General features: G+C 30.7%; 6 protein-coding genes across 9 annotated transcripts; 4 read left to right on the top strand and 2 right to left on the bottom strand.

Annotated features, from left to right (window-relative positions):
• Window positions 1–1,041: 1,041 nt before the first annotated feature.
• LOC105259463 (bifunctional purine biosynthesis protein PURH) lies at window positions 1,042–4,513 on the bottom strand. Its single transcript, XM_011271416.3, has 5 exons — window positions 4,360–4,513; window positions 3,175–3,378; window positions 1,870–3,040; window positions 1,480–1,744; window positions 1,042–1,301 (listed from the first exon to the last, which is right to left on the bottom strand). Exons 1-5 carry the CDS (start codon window positions 4,376–4,378, stop codon window positions 1,182–1,184), a joined length of 1,779 nt encoding a protein of 592 aa, XP_011269718.1. The 5' UTR covers window positions 4,379–4,513; the 3' UTR covers window positions 1,042–1,181.
• Window positions 4,514–4,526: 13 nt separating this feature from the next.
• LOC105259464 (G-protein coupled receptor 143) lies at window positions 4,527–9,334 on the top strand. 2 transcript variants are annotated; one of them, XM_020030055.2, is made up of 10 exons: window positions 4,527–4,654; window positions 5,246–5,344; window positions 5,495–5,775; window positions 6,478–6,672; window positions 7,287–7,437; window positions 7,827–7,932; window positions 8,091–8,185; window positions 8,251–8,429; window positions 8,503–8,830; window positions 8,910–9,334. In XM_020030055.2, the coding sequence occupies exons 5-10, from the start codon at window positions 7,288–7,290 to the stop codon at window positions 9,150–9,152; spliced, it is 1,101 nt and encodes a 366-aa protein (XP_019885614.1). In that variant the 5' UTR covers window positions 4,527–4,654; window positions 5,246–5,344; window positions 5,495–5,775; window positions 6,478–6,672; window position 7,287; the 3' UTR covers window positions 9,153–9,334. The 2 variants fall into 2 exon arrangements, with proteins under 2 accessions (XP_019885614.1, XP_025268775.1); XM_025412990.1 differs by lacking the exon at window positions 4,527–4,654 and adding an exon at window positions 4,848–4,864 and having other exon boundaries at window positions 8,910–9,152.
• A 1,329-nt stretch (window positions 9,335–10,663) lies between these two features.
• LOC105259461 (A-kinase anchor protein 10, mitochondrial) lies at window positions 10,664–14,093 on the bottom strand. The gene is made up of 10 exons (XM_011271412.3): window positions 13,907–14,093; window positions 12,647–13,430; window positions 12,439–12,562; window positions 12,224–12,360; window positions 11,969–12,119; window positions 11,748–11,862; window positions 11,417–11,591; window positions 11,256–11,329; window positions 11,126–11,178; window positions 10,664–11,023 (listed from the first exon to the last, which is right to left on the bottom strand). Exons 1-10 carry the CDS (start codon window positions 13,929–13,931, stop codon window positions 10,934–10,936), a joined length of 1,728 nt encoding a protein of 575 aa, XP_011269714.1. The 5' UTR covers window positions 13,932–14,093; the 3' UTR covers window positions 10,664–10,933.
• On the top strand, window positions 14,060–17,606 carry LOC105259462. 2 transcript variants are annotated; one of them, XM_011271414.3, is made up of 4 exons: window positions 14,061–14,212; window positions 15,229–15,952; window positions 16,504–16,969; window positions 17,424–17,606. In XM_011271414.3, exons 2-3 carry the CDS (start codon window positions 15,770–15,772, stop codon window positions 16,936–16,938), a joined length of 618 nt encoding a protein of 205 aa, XP_011269716.3. In that variant the 5' UTR covers window positions 14,061–14,212; window positions 15,229–15,769; the 3' UTR covers window positions 16,939–16,969; window positions 17,424–17,606. The 2 variants fall into 2 exon arrangements, with proteins under 2 accessions (XP_025268773.1, XP_011269716.3); XM_025412988.1 differs by lacking the exon at window positions 15,229–15,952 and having other exon boundaries at window positions 14,060–14,212.
• On the top strand, window positions 17,058–18,836 carry LOC112637026. Its single transcript, XM_025412987.1, has one exon. It carries the CDS (start codon window positions 17,683–17,685, stop codon window positions 18,523–18,525), a length of 843 nt encoding a protein of 280 aa, XP_025268772.1. The 5' UTR covers window positions 17,058–17,682; the 3' UTR covers window positions 18,526–18,836.
• A 1,193-nt stretch (window positions 18,837–20,029) lies between these two features.
• On the top strand, window positions 20,030–21,867 carry LOC105259459. Of its 2 annotated transcripts, none has more exons than XM_025413090.1 (2): window positions 20,030–20,833; window positions 21,019–21,867. In XM_025413090.1, exons 1-2 carry the CDS (start codon window positions 20,445–20,447, stop codon window positions 21,110–21,112), a joined length of 483 nt encoding a protein of 160 aa, XP_025268875.1. In that variant the 5' UTR covers window positions 20,030–20,444; the 3' UTR covers window positions 21,113–21,867. The 2 variants fall into 2 exon arrangements, with proteins under 2 accessions (XP_025268875.1, XP_011269712.1); XM_011271410.2 differs by having other exon boundaries at window positions 21,034–21,724.
• Window positions 21,868–21,919: the final 52 nt, after the last annotated feature.

Below are 21,919 nucleotides of genomic sequence, written 5' to 3'. Positions count from 1 at the left end.
TACTTATGCTGATCTACAATATTTACCCTTTTTTCACCATTAGACTTTTGGTGTTTTTTTTATTATACATATGTTATCTGTAAGTATAGTACTCGTAATGTTGTTTCTGTATCACTGTAAGCATACAAAAATGATAGCATTTGCAGGTAATTATGTTATACTTATATATCGTAAGAAAGAGAAAATAAAATAAAAGTTGAATACTGAATGTGCTCTAAAGTAAATCTCATCTAAATAAATAAATGCATAAATGTGCGCCCCACATTCCTCATGAAAAAAATATATAATATTAATCTTTATGTATTATTATTTTTAGATTTGTTTTTTATTCTTTTAAATTCTCTAGATACACTTTTCATTTCTTCTCTCTTTCTTTTCAACTACTAAATATAGATCTATCATTTTTAATATAGATCTGTCATTTTTAGTGTACATTATTGCAGTAAATGGAATAAAGAGCAAATCTTTTGGCACATTTAGAATGTACAGGAAAGTCAGTTTTATCTGATGCGTTTTTTTCAATAGAAATATCTGAAAGAATTCATACGTCTTTTTTAATCTTAATCTTTCTAAATAAAAATTAGAATAATAAATTTGCAAAATAATTTGCTTTAATATATTTTTATTGCAAACATATGAAGCTCAAGGTGCATCACTATGAAAACATAGATAGAATAAAAAATAGATCGCATACAAAAAAATTAAAATATTTACATTACATATTTGATATTTCTGCAAATATTTCCATTATTTTGAGATTGATTTGTTTCATGATATATTGTAATAATTAAAGTATGATTTCTGATATAATCTGCCATGAGATTGCAGAGAAAGCCAGCTTTAATTCTTTATTTTGTTCAATATTTTTAATAATATAATAATTAAATTAAAATTCTATGAAAATATGCTTGAAATACTAAATAAAAAAGATTGTTTTTTATGTAATAAAGATAAAATGTTGAAACAAGGGGTAATTTTATAAATTTTTACAATATAATAATAAATACATAGATGAGTTTATATAAATGTTTATGAATAATATAGTTGCATAAACTTTATACTAAAAGTAAAAAGGTACAAAAATATTTTGTAAATTAATTTTTTTGTTGGAACATTATAATATGAGAAATCTTTTTTTTTAATATTATATAAAAATAGCAACAATAATTTGTATCTCAAATTTAATGGTGGAACAAGCGGAAACCAGTGTGAATCAATACTATTTCATGTTCATTGCAAGCTTCAATTACTGCTGCATCATTTGTAGACCCAGCAGGACTCGCGATATACTTGACACCACTCTGTAATGAATGAAAAAAATATACATCAGTAAAAAATTATAAAAATATAAAAAAAATTTATAAATAATGTAAATGTACATCCATAAGAAAAACAAAAATCAGTCAAGCATTTATCACAAAATTTTAACTATTTTATATTGTAGAAATATCAATGTAACAAGTGATATATTGTACATACGAGTCTAGCCCTATCAATATTGTCTCTGAATGGAAAGAAAGCATCGCTACTCAGAGCAACATTATCTAATTTTTTAATCCATTCAATTCTATCGCTTTCCGATAATTTTTCAGGTATCTCTTCATACATGGTAGCCCATGTAGCTTCATCCATATCCTTTCCTATAGATCCATTGACATAATTGTCAATAGCATTAGAGATTTCCGCTCTCTTCACACCCTTTTTGAATTTCATTCCTGTCACTTTTGGATGCTGGCGAAGCCACCTATAAAAGAAAGTGTAATATCTAAAAATATATCCATATATAATTAATTCTATATACTTATATCTATTATTTGTTTTTTTTTTCATCTTCATATACATATAAAATTAAGAAATCATATAACGAACCAGTTATCGGCCTTGTCTCCAGCAAGCCTAGTGCAATGGATCCTAGATTGTTGTCCTGCGCCAGTACCAATCACTTGTCCATCTTTTGCATAACAGACGGAGTTACTTTGTGTATATTTGACAGTGACAGTGGCCACGATTAAATCGCGGATAGCATCCTCTGATAGAATTTTCGATTTCGTCGTTACATTGTCAAATATCGACTTGTCGATAACTGCATCATTACGTTTTTGTTCCATAACTAAACCGTATAAAGTTTTGCGTTCTATTGCAGATGGCACATAAGAAGGATCAATTTGAAGTATACAATATCCACCATTCTTTTTCTTTTTTAATAACTTAAGAGCTTCCTCCGAATAGCCTGGAGCAATAATTCCGTCAGAAACTTCTCTTGATATAATTTTAGCTGTTGCAATGTCACATGGTTCGGACAATGCGATGAAGTCGCCGAAACTAGACATGCGATCGGCACCTCGCGCACGAGCATAGGCAATCGCTAGAGGCGTAAGTTGATCGTAAAGATCGTCCACTTGACACAACTTCGCCTGCACATCATTTAAAGGGACACCAACAGCGGCGCCAGCTGGACTAACATGTTTGAAGGAAGTCGCCGCTGGCAAGTTTAGCGCGGACTTTAATTCCTTCACTAATTGATAACCATTCAATGCGTCGCATAGATTGATGAAACCTGGTGAACCGTTCACTACAGTCAATGGCAATTTTTCTAAGGTAGTGAATATCTGTGCGGGTTTTTGATGCGGATTCATGCCGTAACGAAGAGTGAGTTGTGAAATTCCAGAGCTATATTGCTTGCGGAAGTAATCCGAGATAGCATTGTCATATTCAGCAGTATGAGTGAATGCTTTCAAGGCTAAAGTTTGTCTGGTTTGTAAAGAAGTGTCTTTGTTGACAGCATTATCCATCTCTTTAATGACCTTTTCATAATCATTGGGATCACAGATAACTGTAACTCTGTTATGATTTTTGGCAGCAGCTCGTAATAAAGTTACTCCACCTATATCAATATTCTCTATTGCATCCTCAACTGTCACATTTGTTTTCAAAATAGTATTTACAAAAGGATATAAATTGCAAACTACTACTTGAATAAGATCATAATTTTGCTTTTGAAGATCTTGAGCATCGGAATTAGTCAGTCTAGCAAGAATACCTATTAATGTAAGAAATAAAAAATTAGAATGTTGCAAATATCTATTACAATTATATATTAAATGTTTGCTGTGTAATATATTTATTGGATAAATCTTATCAAATAGGATTTTCATAAAAGATATTCATTTGTACCAGCATGAATAGCAGGATGAAGAGTTTTCACACGTCCATTAAGCATCTCAGGTGCTCCAGTAATTTCAGAAACATCTTGCACAGGTAGATTAGCATTTCTCAATGTTTGTGCTGTACCTCCAGAGGCAATTAATGTTAATCCAAATTCATGCAGTTTTTTCGCCAATGGCAACAAATCAGTTTTATCAGATACACTCAGAAGAGCTGAAAATTTTATAAAACTTATATAAACATTTATCTCTATCGCCATACATTTACAAATTATCGAAATACATTTAGAAATTATAGATAATTATTTACATATATAAAAAATATTAGCAAAAAAAGAACAATTTAAATTTAAGAATTTTAAAAAATCATAAAATCTATATGCTAATTTCAAAGCACCTGAAAATTTATATTTTTACTTTAATATTCATATATATGTATTTGTTCTTGTCATTAATTTTTGTATAAGTTTTGTATTTATTTTTATCTTAATTTTCAAAATACTATAAATATATATTTGTTTTATTTAATATGTGCAAAATGTATGGAACTTTATATATATTTTTGTACTTATTAAAATTCAAGTTATAAAATTAAAATAAAAAGTTATAAAATTTGAATTATTGTCAGTGAGACAATAAACAAACATAAAGAATATAAAAGTGATGAGATGTCACAATTTAAAAATACACGATTTCTGATGTAATTAATAATGTAATTCTTTGGACAGAGGATAACCTGAGAATAATTCTGGGCAACAAAATATAATTTACATCTAAATAAAAAAATTAAACAGAAATCTATTATTATCTTATTAACAAAAGCAAAAAAGTAATAAAATGTAGATCAAGACTTATGCGGTTTATTTTTTATAAAGTATATATTGTTTTTCTCGAAATCTCTGACTTTGCACAACGATTTATTTAACGATATTAACTTTTATTTTCGGTATCTTCGATTGTTTCTAATTGTATTGCATTTAATACATTAATGAAAGAACGAATTTAAATCGAAATCTTTCTTTAATATAATAAAAATCTTATCGAAGATAATAGATAAGAAAAGAGAGATAGATACATATTTTCGAGACGTTATTCGAGCTTATAAGCGAGAATTTGACCAAAGATAAAAACCTTCGAAGATTAATCCATCTGCCTTATCTCAATTTTCTTTCCTCTGTATTACATATAAACTTACCTAATTTATTTGTTGACATTTTCAAACGTTATATCTGGACAAAGTAGAGAAATAGAGAAGCTTACACACGAATCTGTCTCTTTGAATTAAAGTATCTCGGATCGTAAATATCTCTTACGAATTCACGCACGCCTCATTCATAAAGGCAATGAACAGCAATGAGGATGTGCCACGAAAAAGCATATGTTATATATTGAATAGAAAGAAGATAATACGTGAAAACAGATCCCCCCAGCAACGACCACGTCAACACGAGAGATAACGTCTTGTGACGTCTAAATATCTCGCAATAATGGTGAGGAAATGACCGGTCAAGAGTCATTCTATTTCATTCAAACAAATATTTAATAATACACGATTGTTAGTGTTGCAAGAGCGTCCCTTTGAGATATTTTTGTAAACAAAAATTATAAAAAGACAATCGATCTTTTTTATTAAAATTAAAGGCGAATAAATTTATAACTAATATTTTTAGGGACGATTGAAAAGAAAGATTGATATAATTGTAATTAGCATATTTTCAAGATTTGATTAGATATTGAAAAATTCTCTCCATATCTGGCCACTTGTAAACAACAAACAACAAATTTTATAAATATTCTAAAGACATTCCTCTTTTTTTGTTTCATTGAAAAAAAAGGAAACTGCCAATTCAGAATATTGCTATTATTGCTATATAATACTATATAATACTATATAATAATAATAGTCTATCATATAATATGCTTTAATCTTTTGACTCAATTTTATCCAGTGTATAATATTAAAAAAATGAGAAACATTTTTATACATTTATTTTACATAGGATATATATACATGAGAGGTTATATACTGTATATAAAATATTGATTTATACAAATTATAAAAATTCTTAATCATATTTTAGGATGTTCAAAGGCTTCTGTACATTAATGTTTCATTTCTCGAAGAGAACTCATGACATGTTTCTATCAGATCAAGATATTTTATCAGCAGATTCAGTTTTGTAAGTATCTTATAGTTGCATATTGTGTTCTAACTCTATATTGAAAATATTTCTTAATCTAACTAGATAATATCATACAAAGGAACTTAAATTTAAAAAATGATTTCTTTTATCATATCTCTATATTATATTTACTTTATGAATTTTTAGATGAAGCTTTTGGAGCTACTTTAACATTTCTTCCTTATAACGCAAAAGGAAATATAATAGTTACAGTACTTATAGTAGGAAAAATAATATGAGTAACATTATGTTAACAATGCCACAAAAGAAAATATCCTCAATGGTGAAGCTTAAATGACATCATGGAATCTATATAATTATTAATGGTCATTTAGGATGAGTAAGATGAGTAAGGATGTTGTGCTGTAAGACCTGGTAATAAGTGGTTTGCTACAGATGCAGCTGATAGAAATCAATCATTAATCAAAGTAAATATCCAATCATTCATTTGTATATTCTTATTTAATAACATGTCAAAACATAAAATTAACGAAATTATCTTATATATACAAATGATTCCTATATAATATGTACACATAAAATTATAGATATAGGATTTAGCAAGTGGCAAGTAGAAAATTCCTTTAACTAGTAACATAATACATAAACAGTATTTGTGATCTTGAATTTCACATTCTTATTTATTTTCCTGAGGAAAATCACAAAGTTAAATGTTGGGATCTGGAATATAATAAAGTTATCAAATACTGAGCATTTATCGACAGTATAGTCTTGTATTCCTTTAGATATTCTAACAGTAGAACGAGATTCCATTGAAAGAGTTGGGGATATGCGTATGAAAGTAAATGCTTTCATAAATACTTTCGTAAATACTTTCAGACATATACAAACACAGCTGGCATGGTTTGTTAATATGAACCATAAATTATTGTAGGCAGTCACAATTGTACAATACATTTATGGGAAAATCCCGAGCTATTCTAATAATCACAAAAAAAATGTTAGAACTTAATGTTTCATCCATTATTATATATGTTCGCTTCGATGTCACCAGATAATATTAAATTATAAAAATGTTCAGAGGCAAAGTTTATCCAAAACTAATCATAATGTATAAATAATATAATATATATAATAGTTAATTGTTTAAATGTAAATGTTGGATGGAGTTTTAATTTCCGATGCTGACAATGGAACTATGCACCTTTGAATTGGATATACAACAGGATATAATTTCCATTAACTCCAAGTGCTTAGCTCAATGGATAATAAGGCTGGAGTGTTCCGTATCATATTTGATGTATCACACTTGTATTACAGAAGTCAATAAGAGTATAAAAGTATATAAGGAAGATGATACTATAGTAAGTAAATTTTTTTAAACAATGTTTATTATATATTTGTTTGCAATTTGACAATTAAATATTGTTTTTGAGACAGAGAGAAAAAAGATTTTGCATCAATTAGTCTGTTATTTATATTTTTAGATTGAGGAAACACCTCAACTGGTGACCTAATATAAAATAAACGAAATAACAAATTTTGTATTCAAATATACATTGATATACAATTTATTCTAATTTGTATTTGAACGAGTTTAAAAATAGATTTTTTATTTTGTGTTAAAGTTATATGTTAATGTTATATGTTAATGTTATATGATAATCTGCTTTATATATATATACATATATAATTCTTGGAACGTATTTTACGTACAGAGTACAAAAAAATTTTGAAATATTTGATGAATCAGAGTAAAAAAATCTTAGGTCCTGATTCATTGATCAAACAATTCAAAACTTTTAAAATTGAGCGCATTCATGGTTGACAAAATATTCCCAAATAAGGGATTTTGAAAAGTCACTAGATTTTTGTCACACAGTAGTTGATAGTTGAACTTGAACCTCAGATTTGGCAGAGGCAGATAGAAATGTGTTGAATTTTTTGTTGAACTTATTTATTTATAATTTATCTGCAGAATGGCCGATCCAACATTACAGACCTTTTGTTGTCATCATGCAAATCGAACAGATAAAGCTATAGCGATAATGCAAGAATTCAATACAGACGCGTACAATACAGTGTGTATGATTTCATCGACAATGGGCATGATAGGCGCGATTTACCAGGTAAATTTATAGGAATTTTAAAAGGAAAGCTCACCGGTTTTTTTGTAAAATGTTTAATTATATTACTACAGTATTATTATCATTCATTTCATCAAAATAAAAATTTATTTAAAGTGTGCTTTTTTCTTTTTATCACATATAGAATTAAAAAAATTTGTTAATTATAAATAATTTTTGTTAATATAAAAACTATACGTAATATAATTTTATATTACATATTTTGTAAATAAGTAGAAAATTGTACATAAGTAGAAAAAGAAAAAACATTATTTATATCTTATGATAATTAGAATTGAAATTAATTCACACAGCACAAAAATATCTCTTTTTTTTCTAGCAAAAATTTTTTTAATTATGGAGAGACTTTCAAATAAAAAAATTCTTTGCAGATATTACCTCGGGAGGATTTCACTATTTCTCAACGATGGAGAACCTTTTCTAGAGGACGAGACATTATTGTATGGCTTGCTGTTGCTGATCTCTTAGCATCTTTAGGTCTAGTTTGTTATTACAATTTGATTATGCTAATAACTTAGTATACTATATTGAATTTCTATAAATTAGTTACAATTTCATTTAGTTGATTTGAACAGTGAATGTGATATGCAGTAATATATAAGCATATTTTATCTGATTGTTTCATACTTGATTAGGTGTGTTTGTGAGAGCGGCATTGTGGAGGAATTTCAAGTCTATCATGCCAATGGAAGGCGACATGTCGAGTGTTATTTTTTGCGCCTTGTCGTCGGTAACATTAACGCTTTTACATCTACAACAAGTGCATACAGAACTTTGCAAAAGAATTGTTTATAGGCATGGATTCAGTATTTCTACATGGCTACTTGGATATGGACATTATGTTACGCAGTGCACATGAAGTTATTGTTAGGTGATAAAAATGGACATCCTATATATTATCATATTTTGGCCTGGGTGCTTCCAGCTATTCTCACCTCATTTGGACTGATCATCTTATATATTCCAAATGCAAAGTCAGACTTTTACAAGTATCACAATTATTTTTATATATATATTTAAAGTGATGATAACAAGATTATCTTACAGTTGTCACAGTTTGACATCATTATCCAGTGCCATATTGCGTATTCTTCCAAACTATTGTACTACATATGTACTATTGGTAATAGTCATGATAGCAAATCCTATTTTGTATATTGCATCAACTCGAGATCTTGAAACAGCAGTTTTATATAGTATGGCTCAAATGACTGGAAGAGAGCGAAAGTTAATACAAACAGTTAGATTAAAATTTGCTCTCATCAATTTAGTCTATTATGTATGCTGGATACCTAATATAATCAATGGAATATTATTGTGGACGCTATGGTTTAAGTTGCCAATTATGGCAATTATTACCTTATGGTACATAATGGTATGTTTAATTTTCTTATAAATTTTAAATATGTATGTGTTGTAAGCTTAGAAAAGTGATGGACATTTTGAATTGACAGGCTGTGACAAATCCTCTTCAAGCATTTTTTAATGCGATTGTTTATCAATCATGGAATAGAAGAGAAAAATTGCGTCTTGAATGTTGTCAAGATTTCAAATCTAGTACCAATATACATTTAAGTGCAATTGATAAAAGAAACAATAGTGCTCATTTTTCTGAATCATCTCCACTATTGCATCCAAGAAAAGAATATAGGCAGAATAAACCACATATCAGCATAAATGGATCTTCATCTCTATGAAAGTCTGTTTTTATTGCTAGTATTAGAAATGTAAATATTATACTCTGATGTTATGTTAAAGAGAATAATTTTAATATATAAAAAAATTAAAAGATTTACATATCATAAAATCAGATTCAATGTGCACGAAATTTTTGAAATCACAGAAAATTGAAGTTTTGACAAGTGCAATAAAATTTTTCGGAAAGTCTTGTGATATAAAAATAATTGTAGAATAAAAAATAAATATTTTTAATATGGAGAAATTTTTTATAAAAATTTTTGATAAAGTATATTAAAAATATAATTTTTTATATTAAAAATTTTTATATTAAAAATATAATTTTTTAATATATATTGTATTTGATGTAATGATCATAGAAATTGTGAATTTAGTAATTTAATTATTATCTATATCTATAAAGAATTGCGAACTTTTTAACTTTTTTAAAATAGTGAAACAGAAAATATAGGAATTGAAAAAAGAAAATTCATATAATATAATATACAAAGATTTTTTAAAAGATAAATTAAGTTTTTGATACATCTGCAATATACAATAAAACTGTTCAATTATTTTTCATAAATAAAGTGCCAGTAATATTTTATGATATGCATATTTGTGTGATGATTTAAATAAAATGATATAACAAAATAAAAACAGGGTATATGTATATGTATACACACATATATATAAAGATTTCATTATTGATAATATTTTGTACTTAAATATTATGTTATATACTAAATATTGTGTTAAAATATATATCTTTTTCTATATCATAATATCACGATCAACGGCGGTCACACATACATCATTTTATATACATATATATCATTATCATATTTTAACATTAAATGTATATATTCATTGTATAAATTGGCAATGAAAAGAAATTACAAATCTTATATTTTAAGAATTTGTTCATTTCCACATTAACCATCTTAGAAGCGAAAATAATAGCAAATGATATTAACAAATCATATATACATATTCAAAATAGTTAAAAATAATAAGATAGTTGATAAAGTTTTTAGAATAAAATCGAAGATTAGAAAATAAATTACTTTATGAGATATGTAATTAGAAGTTTTGATGTTTTTTGAAATTATTTTAACAAATATTAAATCAATTTTTTACAAAAAAATTATTTTGATGAATATAAATGACAAGAACATTTGCAAATTTTCAATCATAATCGATGACAGAAGAGAAAATTTGAAATGATGAAATTTTATATATATATATATATATATATATATATATATATATATATATATATATAGTTAAATTATTGTTTTCTGCTGTCATTGAGTATTTTACAATAAATTAAAAAATAGAAAAATTTTTAATATTTATGAAAAATATTAGAAATTATGCTGCTTATAAGATCATTCTAAATTTTTCTATATATAACAAATTGCGTGTATGTACATATATTTCACTTGTAATAAAGTTACTTACATTAATAATAAATTCAAGTGAGATTATAGAATTTTACTAATTATACAAAATATATTTGATAACAAATCTCGAAATATAAAAGTAAAAAACAAAGACACAGGACATATTTTTCTCCACATAATACTCTGCACTTTCTTTTTAAAATGTTATATATATTAAAAGGCTATTAATTAGAATCATTTATTTATATCAATAATCTGGTTGGCACTTTGGTAAAGATTGCAGCATTATTTCGCTAATATTTAAAATAAAGAGACAAAAGATTTATACAGAATACAAAATATTTTATACTTAAAAAAAACTTAAGCCTCAAAATTGTCATGTCCAATTTGCACCATCAAGAGGGAAGATTCGAAGTTCCAAGTGTTAAAGACGTGATTTCACGAACGATCATCTCAGCAATTCTCCATGCTAAATCTTCTTTAGCCTATCACAATTAAATTATAATGTAACATGAAATTATGTGTTATTGATTTCAGCATGCAAATTATTTTAATATTAATCAATGCGAATATTACAAAATATTTACCTTATCTTGTTCTATATTTACAAATCGTTTTACAACACGAGTTAGACGAGATTCTGAAATATACGTACGTGATTTTATACACTCTCATGTATGTGTTAATTCGATCTTTTAAGTATATAATATTACTTACCATATTTTCTATAAGAATCTGGTTCTATTTCGGTAATAAATCTTCCTAGGTTGTCAACATAGCCTATGCTTAAACTAAAAAGTACATTAAATTATTTTATATAATTTATTTAGATTAGAATTGATTAATATATAAAAATATATGTATTAATATCAAAATACCTATATTTATTACGTCGCCATAAGGAATCTGGATCATAAAGTTGCCTAGTGTCAATATTCAGGTGACTGTTAATGTTTTTTTTATTATCAGGTAATCTATTACCATTGTTTCCTATTTGAGAAGTGCTTGGCATACTAGTACATACAGAGCTTACTTCACTACTACAATCTGAACCTGTAAATATTTTGAAAATATATTAAATCTTAATTTTTAAATTTTTATACATTATATGAAAATATTGTTACTACGTTTTAAAAGAAACGATATCTTTATAATATTTTACAAGAATAATATTATGTTACTGAAACTATCAACTGTATGTGATATCACCTGTTCTCCTTATCTTGGAATGTAAACTCGGACATGGGCTGCTCTGAATCGTGCTGATTAACTCCGATAAGTATTTATAATACAGTTGGGAAGATAAGAACGCCGGGAGATAATGCTAAAGAAAAATATAATGTAATATGTGGCATCACTTTTCAATTGATTGCTTTTGATGTAAGAGCTTATATAGGTATGGATGTATAATAAGTAAATATTTGGTGCACCTTGTTGAGAAAGTTATATACAATTTTACTGGGTTTATCGAAACAATCGGCCTGTGTACCTTCCTCGTCCTCGCGACAAATATTTTGTTCTACATGAAAGCGAATTTTATCACTAAATCCAAGAGGCATGGTCGCTTGTAAGCTAAAATACCTACCAAAAAAACAGTAATATTCATAAAGATTCTTTTGTTTTGTTTTTTAAATATTTTCTACATATAGCTTTAGATGTTTTCTATATATAGCTTTAGAAATTACTTCTCATAAATAATAACGGCATCGGACTGTGCTTCTTCGGGATCGACTGCACCTTTTTTCCCCAAGAGATTCTGTTTGTAACTTATAGTCGACATCCAAAAATCTAGCAATTCTCGTTTATTTTCAAGTTCCATAAACTAAAATGAAAAGAATGAAAATTATCTCTAACTCAGAATTTTTCACATAAAAATAATAATTGATGGCAAGATGCAAACCTCCATGAAATAAAAGAATGCTGTTTCATTATACAATATATCTGCTAATTGTACATTGCCACTAGTGAGTACATCAATTTGATGTTTACAGTAGAATTGACTTCGTAAAAAATCATTAATATATCTATAAAACAAAATGTTTGGGAGCATAAGTTATTTATTTACATAACATATACTTATGTCATATATTAATGAATGTCTCACTTACTCTTTCTCTAATATATCATATACTATGCTTTGAACAGCAGATAGGCACTGTAATATAGGCTCATTGTTTTCCTGCATGATAGTTTTCTCCATCTCCAACTTTAATTCTTCAGATATTTGATTTATACCCAGAGCTTCTTTGAGAATATATTTCTTGTAAATTCTCAAAGCATCTTGTCTAGTTGTTGTCATGTCGTGTCTCTTACTGCTACAATCATGATTTGATTGTCGTGCTTTACTTATCGTCTGACTAGTCTTTGGCATACCATTTAATAAGGATGTCACATTATCATTATTCTCATCAAATGGTATTTCGCTGCTCGTTTGAGTATCTACATTATTAGAGAGTACATTACAACTAAAGTTTTTGTTATCGTCTAAGGAATTAGGTAAAGTTTCTAATAAATCCTTTTGATTTGAATGTCTAGTTTTTTCTGCATCTTCACCAGACATGTTAGATGCACTGCATAAGCATTCCACCTCTAGCCAGAACTTTATAAGAGCTATATGCTTTCTGGTATCCATAAATTGAATGAAATAACCAAGGGCACTCTTGTCCATAAGTACTTCTGGTAGAGTTTTGGATAATCGAGAGCTGAAGCTGTATGCTTCTTTAGTGTCATTATTGAGAATTTCTTCCTCCTCTTCTTCCTCGAGATTGCACAATACACCCGAGGGTGTTTGAATGGACAATGCGCTGCTGTCAAATACATCTGTTGGAAAGTTTCTTGAACTCGTTGATCTTGCAGGTGAAGTTTCTAACAATCCCGGCTTATCCCTTTGTCCTGTAAGAATTGCATGAGATTTTACAAAATAGCAGATAAGAGATAATTATATAAAAGAACATGTATTGTTTTAAATAATTATTTTTTGCATTTAACATACTTTCTTGTAGAAAATGTAATTAATTTCTGACTTCAATTTACAAATAGTAATTATATATGACATACATATATATAAACAAAAAGTAATTAAATAAAAGTAAACAAAAAGTAATAAAATAAAAGTAATAAAATTTGAACTTGATACTTATGAAATGCGATTAATTACGATAATTTTTCAAGTTTCATTTCGATGGAAATAAAAAGAAAGTGAGAAGTAGAAAGGAAAAAGAAGAGATGTAATGTCGTGCTGTAAATGTCAAAGGGTCAGATGTGGAAGGAAGGTAACAACAAGGTTATACACAGCGTTAGAAAAATAATTGTTTTCTTATCGCGTATATAATCTCGCTCGATGTAAAGCGATAAACGCGCGTAATTACCAATCTTCTTAAAAAATTGGAGCATCGTTCGTGTCAGCGCGTAACATGATAAGAGTCGCCGATGAGAGATGTACAGGGCAAGGAAAACAATAACTACGCCCGCGACTGCGAGCGTATCCTACGGAAGATGAGTGGAACACATCGGTTTCACCGAAATGTCAAACTGCGCCGCGCGATCGGGATCGCAGGTCCCGATCCAGCTGACGGAGGAATTTCGCGTCGACCCTGCTGACGATGATAATGAATCACCCCGGTTACGCGCGAACGCAGCGGTGTGCGACATTTCGCGTTGGCGTCATTACGAACGTAAGTGACAGATTACTGTGTTATTTGCATCGTCGATTACGACAGATCGCGCGGGTGCAGGTGCAAGTAGCTAAAGCGCATCGCGGAAAATTCGGAAAAAGCCTCGAGAGAGATACTCGATAAGATTTACGGAGCGATCCGGCGAGCCACGTTCGCACTAGATAGACGCATCTTCTGCACCTAAAGGAATGTAAACATAGGGATACCTTTGACGGGAGGAGGCTAAGGGACCGAGAGGGTGCAGAAAGTGCACAATTGCTAAATGCGCGCGTTTTCCGTACGCTTTCGAAATACGGACAGTTAATACAATATGGCGCTAGTATTATTGTCGAGGTATCATGATGTGATTATTTTATAAATATTGTATAGATAGATATATTCAATTTTACTTGAAATTTTACTTAAATATTTGAAAAACATTAATTGTACTTGTTTAAAAATATGATTTTTTTTTCTATATCTTCTATCTAATATAATATTTATATTTGACATATATATTTGACAATATATCGATAACTGCATTATATGTATATTAGAGACATATATACATATATAATATACATCATTTTCTCCAAATAAAGGGATGAAATTGTAACGATAATTAATTTTTAGATATCTCTGTTGTGTTGCTTGTATCGTCTCGATTTGCCTTAAATCACATTCAAGCACTTGAAACAATTTATATTAGCTCGAAGAAAATAAGACATTAATAAACAATAGGTATATGAAGACCTCAAATTGATGCAAAAGATCCCTCATATTGAATTCAATCTTTTTTCAACGAATCTTGCGATATTCATAAGCAATTACGAGAAGATTATGTTTTATTTAAGATAAATATAGTGTATTTCATTTATTCTTCAGTTCATACTGAAATAATATATTACAATAAATAATAAATTATAAGAACCATGAAAATACATGAAATAGTCTCTCGCAATTTTTTCGTGAGAACGTTTCTTTTTTTTATATTTTTTTCCGTATAAACTCTATACTTTATATTTTATATTTTACAGAAGTACCGAGATCTTCTATAAGACACTTAGGATCAATTTCTCGAACGTGCGCCAAGTGGACGATAGATCAAATAAGAAGCGTCCGGTATCGGGATCGATCGTGCACGTGCAAACACTTATGCACGAGCCAAGTGAAGGAACGGATAAAAATACACGCGAGTCAGAGAGATCCGATTGCGAATATACATACGCTTCGAAGACCGGCTGTCAAGGTAGAATGCGTCGGGGGCAACGGCCGGGCATCGTACTTGAAAGATCGCGAAGCGAAGTGAAGGCTAAAAGGTGACGGAGACGAGAATAGGACGCGTCTCTCGCGGACTGTCCACGTTTGTACCGGTTTGTCCACGCACGCCCGGATCAGCATGCTCGGATCGTAACGTCCGAGACGAGTAAACCGGCTGTCGAATGATGTAGGTCCCCGCCGAGAAGGCGGAGTCCCCGATCACGCGATCTACGAGAACGGGCTGCCCCGTAGCTTCCGCCATCGGGCATTTTTCAGTCGTACCTCGTCAGGACAGAGGATCGCGCCACGATTACGATCATGCTGCTCACCCTACGCGGCCTCCTCGTTATCGCGATCTGTCGCGTTATCGCGGCAACACCCGCGTTGATTAGACCGGCGACTTACGATCAGAGGCAGACCGGCGACCTAAACGTGCAGATAGCGCTCAAGGACTTGCGTATCGTCGCGCTGCTCGACTCCGAACTCTTGGACGATTATACGGTAAATGAATCCTCTCCGATAGGAAGTCACGCGAGCTCTTTTTCTTCCTCTTCTTCTATGGACGTCTATTCCTATTAGGATGCAGCATGATTCTTTTATCTCTTTCCATCCAATTTCTCTCTTCTACATTATTTTATATACTTTCTTGCACTATAGTTTTTGTAAAAAAATTATATATAATATAAAAATATTAAATTATTAATATATATAATATAAAAATATATTAAAAATTATTATATATGATATAAAAATATTAAAAGATATTATATATGATGTAAAACTATTTAATATATAAAAAAAAGTATATATATATATATATATTTTTTTTTTAATATATTTCTGTTATTGATATATTCTTTTATTATTTTATAATCAAGATTCTCTTTTTTTAATCACGTTATATACAATCTTTAATTGTAAGATATATTTAGAACAAGTCTTATAACTTATGTACTTTACATTCTTTGCTGAATAATATAAATGAATTATTTTAAAAATTATTAATAAATATTATTACAATATTCATCATCAATGTTACATTGTCTTTGCAGGATTACGATTATTTCTACGATTATTCAGACTTCACCATCAAGCCGGGCGGCAATAGACCCACCACAAGCCCCACCACAAGTTCCACCACGGAAAAAGACGATATTACGGGAGTTTCCGAGCCTCTTTCGCCGCTAAATTCGACCGCCTCGACGACTTTTGGTAATATAAATTCGACTGAACATTCAACGTTATCGAATGACGAAAAAATCCCGAATGCTAATCCATCGAACGGTATCGCAAACTTGACCTCAATTATGGATAACGATAAGAGTCAATCGAGCGAAGAGAATGAAGAGCCCGAAGCAATAGTCGCTTCTTCGGCTATGATGAAATCTGCTCTACGATCACAAAAGCGTTGTAAATCCGGATATACTCCGAATGGCAATGGACGTTGTCGACGAGTAAGTCGGCCATGGCTGTCTTTGTTGCCGTGAATATAATCAATGATCAATCGATCGAATTTAGGTAATCATTAGAAGTTAGATTGAAAACAAATATTCATATTAAATTTCAATTACGTTTGCTTTGAAATAATTTGTACTTTTTTAACGGTCATAATTATTCTCAATGTAAATTTCCTTTTATTTCATAATCCTGTTTTAAATTTCGACACTGGCAATGAATCCGAAAGTACAACGCAGAAAACTTTCGTTTTTAAAATAAGATATACAATTAACAAGATAATTTTCAGGAGAAAACGCAACTTCTCTCTTAATCTCGTTTTTTAGAAATTTGTAATTTTTCTTTCGATTATTTTAATTCAATTTCTACGACCAATTGTTATGTCAAATAAGTCTGTTTAAACTTTAGACTTATATTTTATTTATATAATTAATTGCGCTTCCCATCGACAATCGTGTTGAACAAACAATCAATCTCAATCCCACGCCAATCTACATGTAATGTCTTAATCCAATAGCGAGATGGATCCCCCTATCATACAAATTCCGCGTACCGGTTCACGCGACGAGTCACAAGCACGGCGAACCCGCTATTCGCGCGATCGTCGCAGTTGCGAAAAGGATCCCGTTCGTTTCGCTCGCGTTGCCGAAGAGCAATAACGACGAAGGTCGAACAGCATCGCTCATCCCGAAGATCAAGCTCATCCTCTCATCACGTACTTATCTATATTGTACGTGCACATATCAACGTATATATAATATATACACATCACTAGAATGGCGGTGATCCGGATGTTATTGTTCTTTGGTACGGCGTTCTTTACGCTTGTTAAAGTTGACGCTGCTCCGACGAGGTATGATCAACGACAGGAGGGCGATGTCAACGTGCATGCCCAGCTTGAAAATTTTCTCTTCGTCGTGGCCATTCCCAGCAACAACAATCTTCTCGGCGACCTGGCGTTGCAGGCTCTCGAACTCAAGCAGCAATTGATCTCTCGGTCGAGTTCGAAGGGACAAGAATCAATTGTTTCCTCCAACGAAAAATCTCTTAGGGCTGACATAGCAGAACCTGCTGTGGAGATTATCCAGATAAACGAAAATCATTCGAATAAAGGAGCTACGATACACAAAACAGAGGGACAAAATGAGGAAGCAACAAATGTTTCGAATCAGCAAACAATCTTTTCGATCAGCAATGCGCAACAAGAAGCGAAATTTCCTGAAAGGAGCGCGAAAAATATGCCAGCTTTCGAATTTCCCAAGAGTCGCGAGGAGCCGGCTATTATAGGATACTTCGTGGATGCGAGAAAAATACTTGAATCTAAGATCGAGGACGAGGGACGGGCTCGAAATGTAGTTGAGAATGTTCGAAACCCCATCATCGAATCAGGAAGACCGGGAACGACGTTGAAAAAACAATTGCTTCAAAAAGAAGAGGATATCGAGCTGCCCTCATCGAACGCAGATAAAAACGACGTAACTTCATCATCCGAGGATAAACAACAGGATGAGCTAATATTGCTGGGCGACGAATATCACAAGAACTGCGGCCCAGATGGATATCGCGATGCATCCGGTATCTGCCATTATAAGTCGACCATTATAAGCCATGCTCTTTAGCTTCAAGTTCCGATGATTATAGTTTTAAATATTGAGATATACTACTTAATATCACAGTTATCTCTCTCGATGCAATAGTTTATATTTTCCTCTTTTTATTTAGCAAATATTATATCTATTGTATACGCATATCGATTTCAAATAGTTAGTTAATTTTCTTTTATTAGTGCAAGAATTGTGTCGAAGAATCTTTTGATTTTAATTTAATGTTTAGAACGCGCTAAAATGCAAAATGGTTGTTATTTTATACAAACGAGTGTAAAGCGAAAGTTACACATGTATTTATCAGGCTTTGAATAAAATATTTAAACATCAATAACAATGTGAACATGCATTTAAATATAATCGAAATCGTAATAAACGATTCTCATTAATTTTATTGAATTTTCACATTCTCTTTTAAATCAATAATTTCTTGCAAAACAAGAAATATTAATATAATTATATTTTTTATATTTTTCCAAATTATAATGTAACAATGTACAATATCAAATGGATTCTTATCCTGAATATTCTTAAAACATGATCTACTAATCAGGAACATGATCGCACAAAATAAATATACAATTCTGTGAGAATCTCTGGAAATAAAGATCGGTTCCAAAAGCGATGGCGATTTTTTACGATGGCGTTGATTCCCACCAAAAGGCGGAAGCGTAAGAGAAAGAGAGAGCAAGGGCAAGGTTACGGTAATAGGCGCCAAGAGCTGCGAGATGGGGAAACGAACTCATGGCGAACGGCCACGATAGGACATTGCCCTTTACAAAGATCGGTTACTATAGATGTACGCACACTCCTGTATACTTATATACATCTATATACATACATACATACATACATACATATATATATATATATTTTTTACGACGATACAACATGCAAATATATATATATATATATATATATATATATATATATATATATATTTGCACGTTGTATCGTCGTGCCATAACTATTACGCTTTATCTTTGGCGTCATCTCGTGTTGTTTCCTCTTGCTCCTTTTTCTCTTGAATGAAACCGGTTACTGCCGCAAGGGACACTTGATACATCGTTGATGAGGATCGGGTTCAGAACTTCCGCGATTTAGTCCTCGAATATTGTTATTGCATTATTATATTGATATCATCAAATTTGTTTCTTCTCTTTTCAATGATAGTTTTGAATGTAACTGCAATAAAGACAGGAGAATGTAATGATGAATATTATAAATTGTTTGGTCAGGTTTCGCATGTCTTCTCGAGATCATATGTACAATTTGCCGCAAGACGAATAGTTCTCGAGTGACTGAAAATAAAAATGATAATCTTGTTAGTTTTATTTTCTGACATTAAGTAAACTTATAATAATTTTTCAGAACGCCTCAACTTTTTATCAATTGAATTACGAATGGTGAAGTTTAATCACGTTTGAGCTTCGGAATCTTCCCTCAAATCTTCGTCTAAATTACATGTGTTTTACGGCATATCAACAATGATGATACATGCCGTTAGCGGCCGCTGTCAGCTTCGCCGAGGTTCTTGAACTTTTCCAGGGATTCGTTTCCAGAACCGACCGAAGGAAGGCTCAGGTTCGAATCGCCCAGGTGGGGATCGGAATCGTCTTCTAGTATGAGACATCGCCCGGTCGTCACACCTCGGGCATCCTTCGTGTTGTCCGGACACATCGTTCTCCAACTTCATTTCATCTACCTTCGTCGCATCTTCGGAGACATCCGGTCCTATCCAATCGTTATAAAAGTTGCAAAAAGTGGTTGGTCCCGAGTTCACGTTCGTTGAACCAGAAATAAAAAATTTGGCGAATTCGACGCTCAAGAAACATCTTGAATTTCTGAACTTGTCCAGATTCAATCAAGGAGTAGGAAAAACAATATTTTAATTTAACAAAATCAGGAAGAGTCTGAGAACGGAAGACGACTCAATGTTATCGATCAATATGCGTATATTCAAGACTGTGTTGCTCATCGTTTCCTTTGGAGCGAGCGTTCGGTGTTTGCCTGTCGCCGAGGAACCGTCCAAGACTGAAACCTCCTCGTCGTTGATTCCGCAGGAGACAACGACAGCGGCGATTTCCACGTCTGATACCATCGATTATTACGATCAGCGACAGAATGGTAGCGAGAACTATCGTATCCACGTAGACGGTGTGGTATTCGTATTCGCGCCGGTCGAGGCTCTGCTCCTGGCTGGTGCGACCGACTCCAATTTACCGATTTCCAATCATAGTGAATCTTCAATTCAACTTGTTGGTGATAAACCCAATATTAACCATAATAAAACCGAATCAGCGATCTCGAAAACAATACATAAGTAAGAGTTTGAGATTCTAGCTACTTTATATTCTTTTTAATAATTATTAATAATCATATTATTAATCATTTGAATTATAATCAATAATGTTAATTCTATGTGTATAATTTCTTATTATAACTAATGTTGACATACAGTTTTAGTTTTTTAATTATAAAAATAATTTAATTTTCTCGATCCCACATGCTTTTTGATTCCAGACCAGCTTTACGATTGGCGAATTTCTTGGCGCCTTTAATACGTCGCATACATCATGAACGAGGCATGAGCGTGCACTAAAATGGCTCTTCAATACTCGCAATTTCAATATATATATATATATATATATATATATATATGCATAATGTTCTTCATAAAACATATATTAGAGAAACGGTATTTTTCTCTTTTTCTTAATATTTTATAGATTTTTTCTCACTACACACACACATTTAACACACTCCTATAATTATTTAAAATACAATTTAAAAAAAAGTTATGTATTATAGGAATAAGATATCCACATCTACAGGGATGATAAACGAATACTACAAAACATATAGACTACATGTATATGATTGACGATCGACTTGACGTTGAATTATATAGTATCTATTATCAATAAAGAAATGCACTAATTATTTAATTCATGAACTCTCATTTCATTGACATTATTCATAATGAAAGCTATTGATTCAATATCCACATATGTATTTACATGTTGATGTCTAATTTTAATGTTATATTCCTATTTTGAGATAATGGAATTGCAATATAACTCTTAGTAAATTAAATGGATATATTAATGACGATTGAGGAGATCTTACATATTGACAGTGAATTTCCCAAATATGTTTTACATGATAATATTGTTTTATGTACAACAATATTATAATTGTACTATTATGCATTTATATTTTCTCGATATATGAAAATTTATTTGATTAAACATTAAAATACATATGTGTCATATACTTCTTGGTGCAATCATCACAATGTTTCCAATGAAGATGCTTAAAGCTATATAGACTCTGTGTTCTTAAAATCTTTTGCTTTGATTGAAAAGAGTTTATATAAATTTTTACAATATATGTTATATTATCTTTG

Source organism: Camponotus floridanus, unplaced genomic scaffold (assembly GCF_003227725.1).
Source record: "Camponotus floridanus strain SB8 unplaced genomic scaffold, Cflo_v7.5 scaffold6, whole genome shotgun sequence".
Taxonomy (NCBI): domain Eukaryota; kingdom Metazoa; phylum Arthropoda; class Insecta; order Hymenoptera; family Formicidae; genus Camponotus; species Camponotus floridanus.
The sequence above is the reverse complement of the archived record's forward strand: the minus strand, read 5'-3'. Positions and strand labels throughout refer to the sequence as shown.

Bases quoted from the DNA above. Each gene is read 5' to 3' on its own strand.
- LOC105259461 (XM_011271412.3), bottom strand. From the start codon at position 13,931: ATGCTCCAATTTTTTAAGAAGATTG. The intron at 12,361-12,438 runs GTTTGCATCTTG...TTTTCATTTTAG, and splicing joins CATTCTTTTATTTCATGGAG to TTTATGGAACTTGAAAATAA. The intron at 11,330-11,416 runs GTATTTTGATAT...TGTACTTTTTAG, and splicing joins TGGCGACGTAATAAATATAG to TTTAAGCATAGGCTATGTTG.
- LOC105259464 (XM_020030055.2), top strand. From the start codon at position 7,288: ATGGCCGATCCAACATTACAGACCTTTTGTTGTCATCATGCAAATCGA. The intron at 7,438-7,826 runs GTAAATTTATAG...AATTCTTTGCAG, and splicing joins TGATAGGCGCGATTTACCAG to ATATTACCTCGGGAGGATTT. The intron at 8,186-8,250 runs GTAACATTAACG...AATTGTTTATAG, and splicing joins TTTTTTGCGCCTTGTCGTCG to GCATGGATTCAGTATTTCTA.
- LOC105259463 (XM_011271416.3), bottom strand. The intron at 1,745-1,869 runs GTTCGTTATATG...TTTCTTTTATAG, and splicing joins GGAGACAAGGCCGATAACTG to GTGGCTTCGCCAGCATCCAA. The intron at 1,302-1,479 runs GTATGTACAATA...CATTCATTACAG, and splicing joins ATATTGATAGGGCTAGACTC to AGTGGTGTCAAGTATATCGC.
- LOC105259459 (XM_025413090.1), top strand. From the start codon at position 20,445: ATGTTATCGATCAATATGCGTATATTCAAGACTGTGTTGCTCATCGTT. The intron at 20,834-21,018 runs GTAAGAGTTTGA...TCGATCCCACAT, and splicing joins ATCTCGAAAACAATACATAA to GCTTTTTGATTCCAGACCAG.
- LOC105259462 (XM_011271414.3), top strand. From the start codon at position 15,770: ATGCTGCTCACCCTACGCGGCCTCCTCGTTATCGCGATCTGTCGCGTT. The intron at 15,953-16,503 runs GTAAATGAATCC...TTGTCTTTGCAG, and splicing joins AACTCTTGGACGATTATACG to GATTACGATTATTTCTACGA.
- LOC112637026 (XM_025412987.1), top strand. From the start codon at position 17,683: ATGGCGGTGATCCGGATGTTATTGTTCTTTGGTACGGCGTTCTTTACG.